The 19,915-nt window shown below is 41.2% G+C and overlaps 1 protein-coding gene across 1 annotated transcript in view; it reads right to left on the reverse strand.

Moving 5' to 3' along the window:
* Window positions 1–8,757: 8,757 nt before the first annotated feature.
* Window positions 8,758–19,915, reverse strand: part of Slc38a11 (solute carrier family 38 member 11) — a 46,748-nt gene continuing 35,590 nt past the window's right edge. Inside the window, exons 11-12 of the mRNA XM_005346490.3 lie at window positions 18,833–18,964; window positions 8,758–9,162 (exon numbers count right to left, since the gene is read on the reverse strand). Of these exons, the coding sequence (XP_005346547.1) occupies window positions 8,869–9,162; window positions 18,833–18,964 (426 nt within the window). The 3' untranslated portion in view covers window positions 8,758–8,868. The remainder of the gene's footprint in view (window positions 9,163–18,832; window positions 18,965–19,915) is intronic.

A 19,915-nucleotide genomic window follows, 5' to 3' on the forward strand; every position in this document is an offset into this window, starting at 1 on the left:
TCCTGGGGGCAAAGCACGCAGACATACAGCCGGTGTTTTAAGAATAGACAGTGTTAGGTGAAACAACAAAATAGTTGGACAAAAGCTGGGTCAGTGCATTGGATTAATATCATGGGAGCTACTCAGCCCCATGACTAACCGGAAGGAGCATCTTCCACTTAAAGCTATGAGCCCAAATTTGGCTTTTATATAAATTGGAAGCCTCCTGGGTTTCTTATTTCTTTGAATGAATCTCAGAATATGATCAATTTAGAAATGCCCAAGTATTTTAAGGAATAAAAAAACAGTTCTATTGACAGCTTGTATCTGAATTATTCCTAAAAAGAGAATAACATTTGTTTAGAAAGTGAAAATGATGAGGTGTTGACTAAGGGATGGGGATATTGAGGGGCAGGGAGCTTCTAGAGGCTGCAGGTACTGGGAACTTCCTAAGGAAGAAAATACTTCCTTGTTCATTTCAAAAATAGATAAATGGAAAGAATAGAGGTGGAGCTTGATGGCCAAGCCTGAGGACTAATGGAAGGACCTTCAGAAGGATTCACGCTTCTAAAGAGGCAACAAGAAATAGAAATGCATGCACTTCTTGAAGTGAGTGCAGTTTTTTTCTTTTCTTTTTCAAGACAGGGTTTCTCTGTGTAGCTTTGCTGTCTGTCCTAGAACTAGCTGTTGTAGACCAGGTTAGCCTCGAACTCACAGAGATCTGCCTGCCTCTGCCTCCTGAGTGCTGGAATTAAAAGCCTGCACCACCACTACCCAGCCATAAGTGCATTTTTTTTTTTATGGAAACAATGAAACAGTTGTGTGTTCTTTGTCTAAAGTGGTTCTCATACTGTGGCTCAAATGACCCTTTCATAGGGGCCACATATCAGATATCATGCATATTAAACATTTATGTTATGATTCAAAGCAGTAGAAAAATTACAGTTATGAAGTAGCAACAAAAAGAATTTAATGATTGGGGGTCACCACAACTTGAGGAACTGTATTAAAGGGTCGCAGCATTAGGAAGGTTGAGACCTGTGAGTCCGGAGTATTGTGGAGACCACTATGCAAGAGAAAGATCAGCTACAGTCTATGGCTGCAAAGAAAGCACGAGAAGGAAAGCCTGACAATTTGCAAAAATTAGAGTGCAGCCCCCTTTGAACTGCGGGATGGGGTTTAAGACGAAGCTTAAGTAAATGCACTGGGGACCAGGCATTCTCAGATGACATTTAAGGTACACACAGCAAATTATTTATCCCTAAGAAACTTTTCACATGAATCTAACATTTTTAATTGCTTCTCTTCTTTTTGAAGTGTTCTTTGAAAGGTCACATTGTCTCTGAGGGAGCATCTCCTGCTGTGTTTCGGCAATCAAACAGCCGCTTCCATAAACCCTGAGGTTTCATAAGTCCAAGTTCCCTCAATGTTTAAATCTACTTTTCCCCCCCTCTTGTCTATTTTTAAAGCTTGAAAAGAAAAACCTAAATTAAAAAACTTGACATAGCAACTGTTGAAGTCATGCTATCGCCCATTTTGATTTACTCCGTGTTGTATAAGACGGTGGTTTCTCAGGCTCTGCTTTGTTCTAGAAAACTCCACTTACAAGCAATTGTGGTGGGGAAGTATGACTCTCCACCCATCCAGCATAGAGTGATAAATGACTTACTTATTCCTGGAAGTAGAAAGGTAGCTACCCTGTAAGTATAATGGGGTGAATTGAGACTTTTAGGGCACATGGTTATATTAAAATCATATTAAGGAAACAAAGCCCAAGAACTTCTCAGACATGCTTGGCCAAGGAAAGAGGAAATGGTGTATACTCTCTCCCCTGGACCTCATAAAGTGGTAGACATCTAACCCTGTGACCATGTGACGTCATATCAACCTATCATCTGCTACACGGTACGCGTCGAGCGCCAAGGACTTCCCAGCTATTTCTGGAACTTCAGCTTAGCTCTGTCTCCTGTTGTTAATGTAGCCGGCCCGACTGCCTGTCTGTCCACCTGTTCACTTTTGGCCTGTCAAGACCTGAGCCTGTCCTGCAGTTTCCCACTGGTGATCTGCTTCCTGCTTTTTCACCTGGCAGCTGAACTCCATCGTTTCCTTCTCAAATCTAAGTCCAGCAGCTCTCGCAGTCCCTCTGTCATGGCGATGGTTTTTCTGTTAGCTCATCATTTCAGACTCTTTCTCGCTCCTGAAACCCCGAGTGCCACTAAAGGCTCTTTAACCTGGATTCATCTTGTAAACCATATACATATGCATATAGATATATTTACCATGCGCTGTGTGATATGAGAGTTATTAGTATCGAAGGTTGGAATAAAGGGGTTTGGGTTTGCCTTGGCAGAGCTAAGAATTCGCTGCCACTGAAACTGCTCAATGTTAGAAATTTTTTGAATAACAATTGTTCAATAAATTCTGGTTTCATGGAAAGACACATATGTGTTCATTTACGTTCCTGGAATAGTGTCCCCAGGACAGTGGCACATGCCTGTAATCCCATCATCACTCAAATGGTGGAGGCAAGAGGATAAGGACGTTTAAAGTCATCTTCAGCTGTATAGCAGGTTTGAAGCCAACCTGGGCTAAGTGAAACCCTGTCTCAAAACAAACCAAAGATAAAACAAAACATAAATGAAAGGGGTGGGGACAAAACTCATTCTGCAACGTCTTAGACAGCAGAGAATGCCAAACCCAAGGACATGGATATGAACCTTTAGTCTAAGTTGCTGTTTAAAGAGAGAACTGCAGCGAAAAGGTAGAGTTTGAGAAATTCTTTTTACAATTAATTATATGAGATGAGCCAGAAATGTCTCAAAGTCTGCTTTTCAGGGATAAATTTTGCATTTTGTCTTAAAGGGTGCTCTATTGTTTTCTCTTCCGGAATCTAGCCAGTTCAGCACTGATGGGAGTTGATCAAAGGAGCCAGCGGAATTTCTTCTTCCAGGACAAGCCTTCTTATCCTTGGGCAAAGTCAAATTTAAAAAATGATAAATACATAGCCTTAGAAATAAGAAATCTCAAAGTCTTTCAACTTTTAAACTCTTAACTGAGGTATTGCTTGAGGAAGTTTTTTTCAAATCGCTGTCCTTTGCTGAGAAGCTTTTCTTCTTAGTGTTAACGTCAAACTACAGAGCTGTCTGCTGAGGTTCAGCGAGTGCTAACTGTACCTAAGAAATAATCAGTTTGACTAAATACTCAGCGGGTCCTGTCTCTGGAGTAAAGGGGATGGACCAGAGCAAAGTTTCCTGGCAGGACGTAAATTTTAATATGGGTTAAATACATCCAGGTGAGAGACAGTCAGCCAGCAAATGTTTATTCAGTGAGTGTGTGGAATAAGATTTGCAAACATACACTGGCAAAAAAAGAAATATGATATGACTGTTCTCAAAGAGTTGATAATTAAGAAAACTGCATGGAGTATTCATTCAGCAATAGAAACATCTGAAAGATCAGTACAGGTCAGTATGTGTGTGTTTGGGTCATCTAAAGACTATTACACATAATTTTTCTGACAGTTCGATACATTGTAAGGCAAAAGAAGAATCCCACTTAACTTCTTTCTTTTTGGTTTTTTGAGACAGGGTTTCTCTACGTGGCTTTGGAGCCTGTCCTGGAACTCACTCTGTAGACCAGGCTGGCTTCAAACTCACAGATGTCCTCCTGCCTCTGCCCTCGGTTTCACTTTAAATATTTCTTTTGGATAAATGTTTATTTTATGTACAATTTATTGAATGACAATCATAGCTGGAAAATTTCGATAAAAATATTTTGACTGTTATTGATACTTTTATCCAGTTTTTCTTTCATACTTTAAATCTTATGTCAAAAAATTACTTACTATATTATGAGTAAATGTTACTGGTTACAGAGAACAAGAGGCTTTTAAAACACAATCTCTTTCCAAGAACTGTTTGCCCTGGTTGGCTAGACAAGGTCCTTCCTATTATCATAACGACAAACATAACAGAATTCCAAAGGAGGAAGGAACCAGTTAGGGCTGCGGGTGATGGGATTTTGGTGATGGTGGGGGTGGGCATTTCAGATGAGAGCAGTAAAAGAAATGAAGGGCAAGTCTGAAAGATACTCAGAGCAGTTTCGGTGCAAAGAAATATTTAGTAATGTTTGAATAAGGGACCTGTCTCTTGCAGTCATGAGCGTTGTGGCCAGACGGCAGTATTGTGACCATGTAGTGCAAATTTCGAATAGTCCTATGGAGTTTGTACTTCATCCTAGGAGAGCCTCAAGGAAAGATTTTGAACAAGCAAGCAATGCCAAAATTCAGGTTTGATTAAGTGGTCCTCAAAGTGAGCCCCACATTTATTTTGGAGAACAAAGAGCCTGAAGGCAAAATGCTCAAATTAGGGGTCTTGCCAGTGTCTGGTGATAATCTGGAAAGATTGGAATCCCATTAGAATCGAGAATGAAGGACAGACCAAACCCAGTGCTTTGGGGCCAGTATAGTTTTGCTTTGACACATTTTCATGGAAACCAATTGCAAAAGAGAGTGGTATGAGTTCTTTATCTGCAGGATTTCATCATCAACAACCCAACTTCACTCTCACGGTGTGTACAATATTTGAAGCAGGACATTCCATTCAGAATTTAAGTCCTTAGAAAACGTTGTAAGGGTTTGAGGAACTGGTGGATTTTCTTTCATCTCCTGGTGAGGGCTATGAAGCTCAGACTTCCTGAAGCTGGCAGGTTAGGACTCAGGCTTGGGCTACGAAGCTCAGACTTCCTCCAACTGGCAGGCTGCGACTCAGGCTTTGAGCTGGCGTGCACCACTACAGCTGTGTTGACTTTAGGCTACAGTCTCTCTTTCCCCTTTGTTCTTAATTCCCCTGCCCCTCCCTACATCTTGCCGGTATTTTGTCCTCGCTCCTAGACAGATGTCTATCTGGCATTCTCAGCCTGTGAGCAGATGTCTTCATCTTGCTCTTTCTTCGCCCAAACCCTAGACTTATAAAAAATGGGATCCTTTACCAATATTACTGGGCCTCACCTGGCCACTTTTCAGAAATGTGAACTTTCAGGCCCTCCTAGGGAGAAGAAACCTTGTGGGGAAGTCTGGCTGTCTGTTGAACTAAGCCTTCCAGGTGATTCAGACAGATGCTGAAGTTTGAAATCCATTGCTCTAGGGGGTAACTTAAACTCTGTTTGTCTAGTCAATACGTTCTCCTGCTGATGGTGTCTTTTGTCCATTCTGTATGTTTGCTCTGTTTTTCTAGTAAATTCTGTATGTGCTCACTAGAATATATAAACTCCTTCTTTCTTCTATCCTGGGTGTTGATCCTTAGGCCTCACACGTGCTACGCTACAGCAGAATTGTATCCCGAGCCCTCCTTTTATTTTTTCTTTTGATACAGGGTCTCACTAAGTTGCACAGATTGGCTTGAGTTTACCCTGTAGCCCAGAGCAGTTTTGAACGGTTTTGAACTTGTAATCCTCCTTGTCTCAACTCCTGAGTAGCTAGGATTATATATCAATGTCATTTAGTCTGATGAGATGTGTGTGTGTGTGTGTGTGTGTGTATACACATTCCTGAAGAAGACTGTCTAATGTTTGTAGTTAATTAAAAGTCCTGAGAGGCACTGTCCTCTGCCTTCTGAGTGCTGGGACAAGAGGCAAGCACCAGCACACTTGGTCCATGGGATGCTTTCTTTGGTGGGCATTAGCACATAAACCTGGAGCATCATACTTGACTTTAAGTGACTGTGTGATGTTAGCAGAGGAACAGTTGGGATTTTCTTGGATAACCTGGACTCAGACTCCTTGTGGGAAAGAAAAGAAATGATGAGTGCTGCTTGTCACCTGTGCAGCTGTCACTGGAAATGGTCCAGAAGCAAGGAACGTCACCTGCTCTGAGTTCTGAAAATTATCCCAGGCAGGACCGAAACGGAAGACCCTCAGCAAACTGGCTAGGAACACAATTCCTAAAAGATAGAGATGCTGTCTGCTGTATGTATATTTGATAGACACGTGCTGTTGGATGTGTGCTTTAATATGTCCAAACACCATTCTCACCAATGCCTCTTTAAACTTTAGGAAACGCTTTAGAAGTTTAAAGGCATGGCCTCTTAACAAATTGGACAATAGCCTATGAATTGCTTTGCCAGCATCATGGAAGTAATGAGCTTCGGTGGAGGGGATCTCTTTCTAAATAAATGAAGACAGGACTCACGGGGATGGAAGGTTAGGCCTATCCTATCACAATGTGAAAGATGTTGGTAATACATGCGCCCGATAACTGGGTCAAAGGTGCTTCTGTTCTTCATTTGTTTAATAACCAACAAACACCTATTTATTGGATATTAAAGATGAATTTGGTTCTTACCATGGGATTTTTGTCTAGCTGCAGATCCAAGGTTAACACGTCTGAAGCAATACCAAAGTGCAAGATGACAGATTGCTAAGTATTAAATTGTGTTATCCTTGATGTCTGTTGTTTATTCTTGGTAATCTCACCCATCTCTGATGGCGTTTTCTAATAAGTGAGCGAGCAGGTCAGTGGTTCAATTTTTTAGTGTGGAATGAAAGTATCCTCATGACTATTTTAACATGTACCATCTGAAAGTGTGTACTTAATCTAAAAATGGCATAACAGTATAGCTGTATGACTCTTAATGGGACTGGGAAAATATATAAATTAAATATTGGAAAACTGTACAGCCTACAGAGCTTGTATTCCCGAGTGAGTGGCTGATGCCTTACTGCAGCAAAACTCACTACTGGCCCCCAGGCCTGTTCAGGTATGCCCCTGGGGCTTTTGGGGGTATTTCTTTATTGAGGACTTATTTTTTTTTTTAATTATGTGCAGGTATGGGTAAATGCGTATCCAAGGGGGCCAGAGGTGTCGGATCTCCTGACACTGGAGTTACAGACAGGTGTGAAAAGCCTGATGCGGGTGTTGGGAATTGAACTCTGGTCCTCCCAATGCTGAGCCATCTCTCCAGCTCCCTTTAGGCCAGCAGTTCTCAACGGGGGCGGTGGGGCGTGGCAAACAACGCTTTCTCAGGGTTTGCAAATCAGATATCCTGCATCACAAGGTATTTACACTATGATTCATAAGAGTAGGAAAATTACGGTCATGAAGCATCAACAAAAATTTTATGGCTGTGGTCACCACAACATGAGGAACTGCATAAAGGGGTGCAGCATGGGGAAGATTGAGAAGCACTGCACTGGGCCTTTCTTACTGTGTTGTTTGATGCCGCAAGGCTCAGCACTTGATGGAAACTGCTGTGAAACTGTTTTCTATAGATCCTGGGGGGATATTTGGGCTGTGCATTATTTTTAAAAATATGTCCGTATGTCCATATTACCTCTGCTTGTGATATCATCTCATAATTTAGCAGTAGGATGACCAAAACTGATCGAAATACAGATGAAAGGGTAAAATTACCGTCTTGGTGGCACTTGATGTAAGGACGCCATTGAGATGAGCCGGATTTTCTTCTCCTGATTGCATACTTTTAAAGATAGGAAGACAGGAAATTCATTCTAAAAATGAATAGCTATATAGTCTATAGTCTAATAGTCTATAGTAGACTCAGCTGTCCCAGGGATCTCTAAGAACGAATGTTGTAGACACCCAGCCTCTAGCTCTCTGTTCCTTTCAGTTTGCTCGGCTACACACAGCTGACTAACCCAGGGGCCCATTCTTCCCTAGAAGCCCATACTCAATGACTCATGGAAGCAGCTGCGGGGACATTTGCCTGGGTACTCAGAACGGAGCCAGCTCTGAGGCATGTGCCATCGGCTTGGTAGAGCTCTGCTTATCGTCACCGCTGCTTAGGATTCCCAGTCAATACCCTGCACGACAACCTGCATGTCAGCACCTGCTTTCTCGTCATTGGAGGGGCCTTTAATCCAGCCCTCTCCAGAGGCAGAGGCTGACAGGTCTCTGTAAGTTTGAAGCTAGCCTGGTCTACATAGCCAGTTCCAGGTCAGTCAAGATTGCATCCTTAGAATCTGTGTCAAAAACCAAACCAAACCAAACAAACATCTCCTAAACAAAACAAACAAAAAACCCAAGCCAGATTAACAAGAACTCCCAACTGCTTCCTTGAGGGCCTGGGACAGTAAGAATGTGTCCTTTCTTAAATTCCAGATTCAGGGCAAGCTTTTAGTCTCTAGATCCAGCTTCTGGGTGTCTTGTATATTCCCATCATGCTGCAAACTCAGTAGGTCAAATCTGAAATGTAGCTGATGAGTTAGGTTAATGCCTCAGAACAACGAGAAAGAGTGTGCCTTTCTGATTTAAAATAGCACACGTATCAGAGTCCCACTGCACAGGACGCCTGGAGATAATTGTGATATCCTACATAGGCTTGTTCTGCCCCTCCACTTTATTGTGTGTGCTTCTTCATGGGAGCTTGTTGCTTATTCATCCAGGGACCCACTTCCTCATAAGTAACGTAACTCCCAGAGTTACAACAAAAGCCTTCTCTTTGCTGCTGGATAGTTATTCTACTTAAGAGTTGTGTTTCCTTCTCCATTCCGTTCTACACATTTCTTTCTTTAAACATTTGCGTTATCCTGAGGAAACCCCACCCCCAGTTCTAAAGTACAATCACCTACTTATTTGAAAGCACAAAACAGTGGCTCACATACAAGATAATAATGATTTGGGGACTGGAACCGGATACTAAGGTCGAACTGGTCCTTCTCAATTAGATTAGCTCAGTCACAATAAAACACGTCTGCCCCAGTGTAAGGTAAAATATACATTCAATTTTTTTTTTATTTTTCATATTGCTGTAAAGAGTAAGGACGAGCAAGTCTTGATACATGCCAGTGATGGCAAGTGACAAAGAGACTCGCACGCGTGGATTTCAGGAGGTGGCATCTCTGAAACAGGCACAGTCTTGTAAACCAGTCAGCTCACTGAAAGATGCTGAGGTTCCCAAGGGAAAGCTGTGTTGTCAGTTGAAGATGAGTCCAGGAGGAGTTTGTGAGGGAGGAGTTGCCAGGAAAGCAGTAGAACATTTCCTGCCCGTGGGTGCAGTCCTGAGGACTTGTGATGGCCATGATGAATCCCACCACCATCACCAGTGCACCAACCGGAAGCATGACACAGGCCATTATCTTATCCATGTGTGTCCTTGGCTCGTTGGACAGTTTCAGATAACAGGCTGAGGGGATGATAAAAATCAAAGGGGCCGCACAGAGCACACCCTGGGTGTTGAAGACAAGAGGCAAGTTAATGTTAGAGGACCTAATTCCTTGTGTGTGTGTGTGTGTGTGTGTGTGTGTGTGTGTGTGTATACATTTGTGTATTTTATTTTTCTGAGACAGGCTTTCACTACGTATTCAAGGCTGGCATCAAATTGACAGCCATTTTCCTGCCTTCCCCTCCCCCCAAGTGCTTGGATTAAAGACATGAACTATCACATATAGCCTCATATAGCTTTTTGAAGTGCATTAGAGAAACATTTATGGGTGAGGGGATGGCTCAGTAGATAAAGGCACTTGCCACCTAGGACGCAAGCCTTTTGGTTCCATCTCAGGAATAGAAGCAGAAATGGGAGGTGAGAATTGACGCCACAAAGTTGTCCTGTCTTCCACACATAGGCCATTGCTTGTGTGCTCTCCCACCTCCACGGCATACACACGATTACATACTAGTGATACATATTTAAAATAGTCCAGTGTTTTAAAAGTATTTGTCATTACACATATTAAGAGTTGTATAGGTTCAGTGAAGACAAACCAAGGACAGAAACATGTTAAGGAAAGACTTAGATGTAGGTTTCCCTTTCCAATGGAATAATTGCAAAGAAATAATAAAAGGAAGATAGAGTAATGAATAGCAAACCTAGGGAAAGATTAATAGACAATAAAGCAGATGGCAAGATGAACTCCTGGAAAATATGAAACCCACTTTTTGGTCACATTGTCTTTTCTAATACTGTCTAGAAATCCCAGTATATCACTAATGCCTTTCAAATCGGAGTGGGTTTTTCTGCTGTTTGTGAGGGACAGTGGGAAATTGGATGAACATTTTTCTCTTTTCTCTTCTCTCACATCTGTTTGAAAGTGGAGCCTGTCTGTGTCAGAAAGAAAGGTTTAACCCTCGGGGCTTAGCATGAAATCCCATTTCTAAGCCTTCTTTCAAGTAACGCTAAGTGCATTAATTACCCTAGAAAATTGACAGTGGAACCAAATGACGGTAACTTGCTCCACTCCCCCAACTAGCTGCCCATAAATACAACCTAAGGGGGAATGTCAGGTTGAAAATTATGGGTGGGAGAGTTGTTTATTGTAGAAACAGGGACAAGTACCGACTTCAAAGGGAAAGAGATTTTCCCCTTTAGAAGAACTAATTCTCACTAGAAACTGTGCAAATGTTGTTTGTAAATGTTAAAATTCACTGTATTTTAGATAACACTTTTTCTCATCTTTTCAAGTGCTATATGTTAACTAAAACATAAAAATTTTATGACAAACGTGTGTCATACATCATAAAATTTTTCCTTTTAGCAAATCTCATTGTGTGTATTGGAAGTTTACAACATGAAGCTGTGGGGCACGTGGGTAATGTGTTACTATGATGGGACAAATTTGGAATAAGACTCAATTACTTTTGCATGTATGAAAAAAAGCTTCTGAAGATCTACTATATAACCAAATTCTCAAATACACTACGCTGTTGTTATCTTACTTGTTACTCCTTCCACCTAGAGCCTTGTTCAGACCGTAAGTCTGCTACCCTCACTCCACACTTCTGTTTTTCCTCTCTCCTTTCCCTTTAATAACCACATATTTAGTCTCTGACTCTATTTGTATTTTAAAAATAAATTCCACATACTGATGGGGATCATGCAGTTTTTTTTTTCATTCTGTGTCTAACTTGTTCCACTTAGCATAATGCTATTCACATACTGTCAAAAAGCAGGGTTCCCTTCGTTTTAGGGCTGAGTTACACTCCACTGTGTACACAAGCTCTGTCTCCTTTACTCATTCATTGCTGATAGACACAGAGGTTGCTTCCATATCTTGACTAAGGCAGGTAATGCTGCAGTGGACATGGCGTACAGATGCGGGTATGAGATGGTCAGTCTGTCGCCTTTGGGACAGACCTTGGCTAGGGACGGCTAGCTTTGAAGTAGTCGTTTTTGTTTGTTTGTTTTGAACTGTTTTTAAAAACCCATACCTTTTTTCCATCATGGATGACAACTTATATTCCTACCAAGGGTAACCTTTACTAGTATTTGTCTTCTCTTGTCTTTTGATGGGAGCATCTTAATAGTTTGAAATGATTTGTTAATGGTGGTTTTTACCCTGCAGTTTTCTGAGGACTTTATTATACTTGATTTAACCTGCCATCCATGTTTATGTTTTCTTGGAGAATGGACTGTTCAGGTTATTTGCCTTTTATTTATTTGTTTGTTTGTTTGTTTAAGACAATGTAACCCTGGCTGACCTTTACTCATTGTGTAGACTTTCTAGCCTCTAACTCAGAGACTTTTCCTGCCTCTTCTTTCTGAATGAGTTCTTGGATTAAAGACATATGTGCCACTATGGCTGGCCTATTTATTTATTTATTTACTTACTTCCGAGACAGGGTCTCATTAGTTGCACAGTCTTTCAATCAATGCAAACTGAATTTGAAATTGGGTAATGTAAAATTACAGATTATACCTTTAACATCTTTAAAAGAATGAGTTTCTCAATACTAGCCTGTAAAATTGCATATTTCATACTAAATGTCATCTCCATACTAGCTTTCAATAGTATATTCATTTTTAGTGTCTTTTTTTAAAGTTACAGATAAATGGCTTTGTGGAATCAGACTGTCAGGTAGTATCTAAAATTTTGAGGAAGAATGCGTAGAAAGTATTTCTATAGTAATTTTGGGGAAGAATGCCTAGAAAATATTTCTATAGTAAGAGAGACAAGAATGACAAAGTACTAAGAGGTGCTGATACTGCATTCTAATCTAAAATATTTAGGGCTAAGGAGATGGCTTTATCATTAACGTTCTCACCATGTAAGTCTGAGTACCAGAGTTCTGATCCCCAGAGCCCATGTAAACACCAGCTGGATGTGGGGACCTACTTGTAATCAGTTCTAGCCTCTAAAGACAGGATGCAGACAGGACCTCAGAGCAATCTGGTTAAAGATTGTAATATTGGCAATGCTGGCGTTTGATTGAGAGACCCAGCCTCAACAAAGAAGGAAGAAGAGCAGTTGGAGATGATTCCTTACATAAACCTCAGACCTCACATGAGTGTGCATGCAAACTTAACCACACATGTGCCCACATGCATGCAAAAATACATGCATACATATGCATACAACATACACACACAAAGATAGAAAAGAATAAATGTATACACAGTGGCGTTTTGCCCTTTAGCACTTGAATAGATATAAGTATCTACGAGAGGTACATAGCAAATAAAAAACAAATTATCAGATGGCTGAAATTAAATGGACAACATGATACTTTGAATTAAGTTATGAAAATATGGAAATGAATCATCCTTTGTAAAAAGTATGAGCTTCTAATTTCTTTGAAGTAAGAAATTGGGGGTGGAAGTTACTCACACCTCTATACCCTGGTTTGTGTGTATAGATTCCGCCCTTTGTAGAGATCATGTATGAGGCTAACTTATCTAGAACAGAGAGTGTGGTGCTGCTGTCAGGAAGGAGACTGTCACCTGCTGAGATACTGTCATCAGCCTTTGGGAACTCTTCCAAATCCAACTTGCCAGCAGGCAAGGCAGTATATATATCCATCCTGATTTTTCTATCTTTATGTGTGTAGGGCATGCATGTCTATGTATGCGTGCTTGCATGTCTATGGGCACATGTGTGTTTGAGTGTGCAAGCACATTCATGTTTGCGTTACAGTTCTTATGCATTGCTGTGGTGACTTGAATGAGTATGTCCCTTCAAGTTCATATATTTGACTATATGTCCCCCCCTTGGTGGAACTGTTTGAGATTAGGCAGTATTGTCTTGTGGGAGGAGCTGTGTCCCAGGGGCAGGCTTTGAAGTTTCCAAAGCCTCTACCATTCCCACTTAAATCTCTCCTTCTGCCCCCACACCTGGTGCTTAGGTCTCAAGATGTGAGTTGTCAACTCCAGTTCCAGCACCATGCCTGCCTGCCTGTCACCATACTCCCTGCCATGATAGTCTTAGACTCTAGCCCTCTGGAACCATGAGAACTAATTAAATGTGTTCTTTTGTAAGTTTCCTTTGTCATGCTGTATCTTGTCACACCATGAAAATTAATAACAGAAAAATAAGTAAGTTGGAACAGGGACAGTTACAGAGCAAACGTGACAGCTGATATTTGTACTGGAAGAAACCCAGTTGACTGACTTGTTCATGTTACTTTCTTGATGGTGTGAAAGCTCGGCTTTGCTAGAAGTCATGACTGGAGCTCAAGACCAACAGAAAAATGATAGTCTGAATGAAAAATGAAATTTATGCCCTGGAAATGCTGAAGCATGCATGGGCAGCCCATATGTGGTGGTTCTGTTGAACTTGTCCATATTGGACAACTATTTCTCAAGTTCTGTAATGAGATATTTCACCATATCTCATTACAGATGGTTGTGAGCCACCATGTGGTTGCTGGGAATTCAACTCAGGACCTTTGGGAAAGCAGGCAGTGCTCTTAACCTCTGAGCCATCTCTCCTGCCCACTTTCCTTTTTATCTACTCTATGTAAAGGAGTCCAGCCTATTAATCCATTTAGTGAAGGACTGTCTGAAGATACATCACCAGCTTTGGAAATTGCTTGGTACGTCATAAAACCATAACTGCTGGTTAAAAAGATGGTACAAATATTGTCTTATTCATTAAGGCAGGTCAGTTCCATCCATTGCTGATGCCAGGACATTTTGCAATTTGCATCATGGAAAGAACAAAAGGTCTGCAGGACATTTATAAGCAATGCATCTCATAAAATTGTGTTTTGTGGCCTGAATAAAATCTAGTAAATGATGCAAGAAGCTAAAAACTAAATAGAAACAAAATGAATCCCAATAAACTGTGAACTCATGGGGAAGAGTTTTCCATCAGCCTCTGGGCCCATCAGGAATCACTCCCAGCAGAACCCCTCCTAGGGTCCCTCCTTGGCATGTCACACCCTTGGTCCATTGGACACCTCAGAGACTGGTGATCATCTGCATCTTCCCACCACCATGGCATTCTGGCTCCTTAAGCCTGGTGGTTGCCAGGTAGGCATCATGGCTGCTGCGTGCTTTTGGTGATTCCAGGCCTCTAGGACCTGCGGGAGTGAGGTTGGGTAGACTGGGGGTTGGGATCCATTGATCTAGCCTCCCTAGTGAGCCTTTCCTTCAGCCCCCGAAGCATGCCTAATGACCCCTTTTCTTGGGGGACATCTGATGAGGCACAACTTCCTGTAAGGAAGGGTTACTACTCCTTGACCCCCCCCACCCCACAACCCCTGTGGCCATATTTTGGTAGTTCCTGGTTTCTTTGGTTGTGCTGGGGAGCAGGCCTGAATCTCGCAGGGTCCCTTCCACTGACCTCCTCTCAACTCCACCACCCATCACTGCTAATATTTCAAAGCAGAATGGGGAAAAAAGACAAAAAATTACCTATCTTTTAAATTTCTGCTTTACAATCAATTGATACTCATGAAAGTTATTCCTGTATCTTAAGAGAAAACGAAAGTCTCTGTCTTAGGAAGTATGCCGACTCAGGCCCTGGTTTGCTTGCCCGATGATTAAGTCTCTCTTTCTGGGTCTCATCGGCCTGCTTTCTTCCTGCCAAGCAAACAGCATACAGTGTTTTGGGGGCTGGTTCCTGTGACCACGGCACCAGCTGTTTCATTCCCCCCACCTTTGTTCCACAAGTAGAAACCCACAGGGCCCAATTATTGCAGCTACCTCGTCCCTAACAGCAGCATCCAGCCAAGATGCTGGAGTCTTGCAACAGAACGGGTCAAGGACTGCTTTTCTTTGCTTTTAAAATGGACTCTAAGATTGAGAACGCCTCTGCTTTGAGACTATGTCCTTGCTGTCCTCTGCTCTGAAAGCAGGAAAAAAAAGGTGAAATTCTAAACGGGCTTTGAATTTTTACCAGATAATCCAAATTATTTAGCCTGTATTTATTTAGTTTTTAGCAGTATCAGCATTTCCCTGATTTTGCCAGTTCTCATTCTAACACACGTCTCATCTTCATGGGTGATTGTGATATCTGAAAAGCCAGAACAGAGAAGAATTTCTAAAGCGATTAGAGACCGTGACAAGGCCCTGAGTGGTCTGTCATTCACATCCCCTCACAGAAAGTCTACTAATTAATGTGAAAGCTATGAAGAGAAAACGAACACAAAAATCTTTAGTTTCAGTTTACTTCCAGCCTGGTATTTACTTTAGTCCTTTAAAAAATATTGTTTCATATGTAGCATGGCTTATTCTTAAAAATACTTAAAGAGAAACTTTATCTCTTTCTCTCTTTCTTGCCTCCCCCCACAAATACACATGCCCCCCCCCACAATATACACAAACACATACAGAAGAAGTCATTTTTCTGTGCTGTGGATAGGGTGCAAACCCTTGCATAAAGAGGACAAGCAGTCCACCGCTGAGCTCTATGGATGTGTATGGATGTGTGATGAAAGTGGTATATTCATATGTATGTCAGTGTGTTCATGTACGTGGAGGCTAGAAGAGAAGTTTCTGTGTCCTGTGACATCGACCTCTGCCTTCCTTCCTTGAGACAGAGACTCCCATTGAATCGGAAACTTCCTGTTTCAGCTAGACTGACTAGCTCTTGGGGCTGGAGAGATGGTGTAGTAGCAAGAATATTTGCTGCTCTTGCAGAGGACCCAGGCACCCACCTGGGCACTTAACAACAATCCTTAGCTTTAGTTCCAGAGATTTAGTGCCCCTCTTCTTGCTTCTGTGATCACTAGGCACACATCTAGTACACTTACATAAATGCAGGCAAAACATTCAAACTCATAAAAATAAATACATTTTCCCAAACAAAAATGATCAAGCTGGCAAGATGACTCAGTGGGTTAAAGTTCTTGCAGTACAAGCCTGACGGCTTGAGTTCAGTCCCCAAAAACCCATGGTGCCAGGAGATAACCAACTCCAAAACACTGTCCAGTGGCCCTTATGCATGTTTATAGCTGCATACAAGTACTGCTTGCTCTTTTTTTCCTCTCTCTGTCTCTTACACACACACACACACACACACACACACACACACACACACACACACACACACATCATGAATACATAGTGAATAAGTAACTTGAAAAGTTAAAAAAATAAAAATCAACTTAATAAACTTTGAGAACTCAAATGAGGTATTTTATAAAACCAGAAAAAAACCAAACAACAACAAAAAAATGATTGAAAATGTTGTGGCTGGAATGAGAAATAGGCCCCATGTATTATTTGAACACCTGGTCCCCAGAGGGTGACGCTGTTTGGGATGGTCATTGATCCTTTAGATGTGGCCTTGCTGAAGGAATTACGTTATTAGGGGCAGGCTTTGGGGTTTTATAGCCTGGACCCATGTCTTGTTCTCTCTCTGTCTCTGTCTCTGTCTCTGTCTCTGTCTCTCTCTCTCTCTCTTTCTCTCTGAAGTGCGATCAGTCTGCTTTCTGAATGCCAGGATGGCCTCATCTGTGGCTCTGTCTTCCCTGCCATGGTGAACTGTGAGTCAAAATAAGCCCTTTCTTCCTTAAGTTGGTTTGTCAGAGCATTTTATCTCATCAACAGAAAAGGGACTGCTGTAGGGGTTCATTATTCCAGACATCTCTACAGTGTAGTGGTAATAGTATTAGCACTGTGGTGTGCATGTGTGTGTGTGTGAAAGAGAGAGATGTATATGTGTGTATGTATATAATATATGTAATATATATTCCTTTACTTTATTTCCTGCTTCTATTCCAGTGGTTCACTTACCATCCTAAATAGTTATAGAAACAGGTCCTAAGCTGTGGTCACAAGGCATGATCATTCATGTAATAACTTAAGCTGTTCTCAGCAGCGTGTCCAGTGTGGTGGGCCATAGAGGAAGTCATTATATATGCTTGTCTTGGAAGAGTTTACCATTTGGAAAGTAAAGATAATTAATGGACAGCTCAAATATCACATGGTCTAAGATCTTACGTAAAAGTTATTTCATTAAGTTAAACAGGGACCATTCACAGAAATCAAGACTACTATGTGATTGGATTTCTGCTTTTTCTCCCCTCTCGATTTGTTTGAGAGATGAGGTGTTGCTATACTGCACAGACTGGGTTCAAGGGATTCCTGTGCTTAGTCTCTCCTGAGAAGCTAACTTGCTTGAACTACAGGGCTGCATCAACATACCAAAGGAAGCCTTTTTCCTGTTGTTGATGTAATGGAAAATTCCCCAGGGTCCCTAGTGTTTGGCATCTGATGTAAGAAAAGTCCGAATTATTTGCTTCTCGACAGGCTATTCTCCAGCTTTTGTTTGGAACTTCAAGTCACAATGGCATTGGGAAAGCATAGTGACGTCAATATGAGCGATAAACCCTCATTCATCCTGAACTTCTCATAGCCAGGAGAGCAGGATGAGCTGGAGTCTCCCCTGCACAACCCTGCCCTCAATGTGGCACATGACCAGGAGATGCTAACTGGTTTTCTTCTGATTAGAAATCCTGTAAGGCTTGTGGAGAAGAAAGAATAATGACCCTGCATTAGTGGTTTTCCTTCCATTGCTATCTCATCAAATGGCGCCATTAGCCTAGGGTCACAAAATAGAGTGGAATCATTCTTGATGTCCTTCTCTGTCCCTCTGTGTTCCCAATGGAATCTGTCACCAAAGTGTGTGGAGTTTTGTGTGTGTGTTCTTTCATCAACCACACAGCAACTGAACATTTATGTTAGTGAGAAAGGTTATATTCTTTCAAATTTCCTTCCATCACTATGTTTTTACTGTGTAGTGCAGAGTAATTGCTCAGTGACTATATGGTTAATGAATAAATGAGTTCCAAGTGACAGCCAACAACAGACTTTGTAGGACTTAGGCAGACGAAAAATAATCATTGCAGGAAAAGGAATGAATGGAAAAGCAGACAGGGTAAAGGAGAAGAAAAAAGATTGATATGGCATAGTGACAGGCTGAAAATAAATCTGGCAGCTAAGGGAGCCTTTGGAGAAATACACTGGAAGTAAGTTCCCATAGAGACTGGGCTACTGAACAACAGCATTTCCAACTGTATTGAAAGAAAAAGATCAGTTCAGACATGACACAATAGAGACCTACATCTGTGTACTTAGAGATGACAAAAGAAAAGTCTGGGGAAAGAAAAAAAAATATTGAAAGGAAAAGAAGTTTGGATTATCCAAAGTGATGATGTGATCGGGATAAAATTTTATTCTTTCTATAATTTCAAGAAATCCACTAGACATTTCAATTCCACACACAGTGTAGGGTGTGGTCAACTTGAGAAATACCTGGATAGTACAGGGACAAGATATGCAGCCGTGTAATTCTTGACACTTGTAGTCAGACACAGTTTTGTTGTGAGGGATTGTTCTGAATATCATGAGATATTATTGATGCCCTGGCTTCTTCTTACAATATACCCATAACATTGCTACCCTGCTAGGCAACCAAAGATGTCTCCAGACATCACAAATATGACCCTCCTGGTTGGAGAGCAAAATCATGCCCTTTGAGAAGCACTGTCATAAACCATATGCTTTCACAGACAGCAGAGGGTCATCATTATCAATATTTATTATTATAATGCAAACAGATTTGCACTATACTTCAGAAAGTGATACTTTGAAGAAAAGGAGAACATTTTATAATAGACAGTAACATTTTAAAAGAGATTTCAGAAAGCATAGAGCAAGTCCTTTCATGTACTTACGTTGAGTTCTAAAACTATCCCAAGGCAATCAATCAGCAGTGATACCAGCGTGGCTGCAGTAACAATAACCACAGTTAAGATGATGTGGAACACTGATGAAGGATTCCCACCGAAAAACACATTGGCAATTACCTGGCGAATAAACAGAGCAGGTTGATAGGTGTTCTTGAGGCTTACTGGAATCAGTAAGAGGCTTTTGTACTAGTAGCGCTATGACTATATGAACCCCCCATAGTAAGGCAACACATTAAACCTTAGGACACTAGGAATGTTTCTGTCTTTTCAAAGAAACTGCACATCTGCATATGTAGCAATAATGAGTATTCCTTGCTGAGAACATTGTCAATCGATGTCCTATGCTGTAGACCCAGAGACTGGCACACCATTGTTGTAATACACACATTTTTTTAAGGATAAGAAGGCTTTGAAAGTTTCCTTATCCTTCTTGAGCTGGGCAGATTGCCACTAAAAAAAACTACAAACACGAATTGATTACTTAATGGTCTCTAAGGAAGGTGTTAGGACTTACCCTCTTAATGATATTGGATGTGTGCTATCCTTTATTAAGAGAAAATCAATTCTATACGTAAGAAACCCACAGAGGAAAGGCAAATTAAGAATAGTTTGTCAATATTTTCCATGAATAAACAGATTAGGAAGCTAATCTATAGTCACTACTGGATGCATCCCACTCTGATGAATTTACAATAAGAGAATGTCAAAAGAATGATTCCTGTTCTCAAGAACTGCCATCCCAATAGAAGGCCCATAATTGGCATAGAAACAAGTAGAGACTAGTTTGTGGCAGGATTTAAAAAAACCAAGTAGAAAGAGCGTCTTCAACAAATTGTGCTGGCAAAACTGGATGCCAACCTGTAGAAGAATGAAAATAGATCCCTATCTATCACCATGCACAAAACTCAAGTCCAAATGGATTAAAGACCTCAATATCAATCTGAACACACTGAACATGATAGAAGAGAAAGTGAGAAGTACTCTACAACACATGGGCACAGGAGACCAATTCCTATGTATAACCCCAGCAGCACAGACATTAAGGGCAACACTGAATAAATGGGACCT

Source organism: Microtus ochrogaster, chromosome 4 (genome assembly GCF_000317375.1).
Source record: "Microtus ochrogaster isolate Prairie Vole_2 chromosome 4, MicOch1.0, whole genome shotgun sequence".
Classification (NCBI taxonomy): Eukaryota; Metazoa; Chordata; class Mammalia; order Rodentia; family Cricetidae; genus Microtus; species Microtus ochrogaster.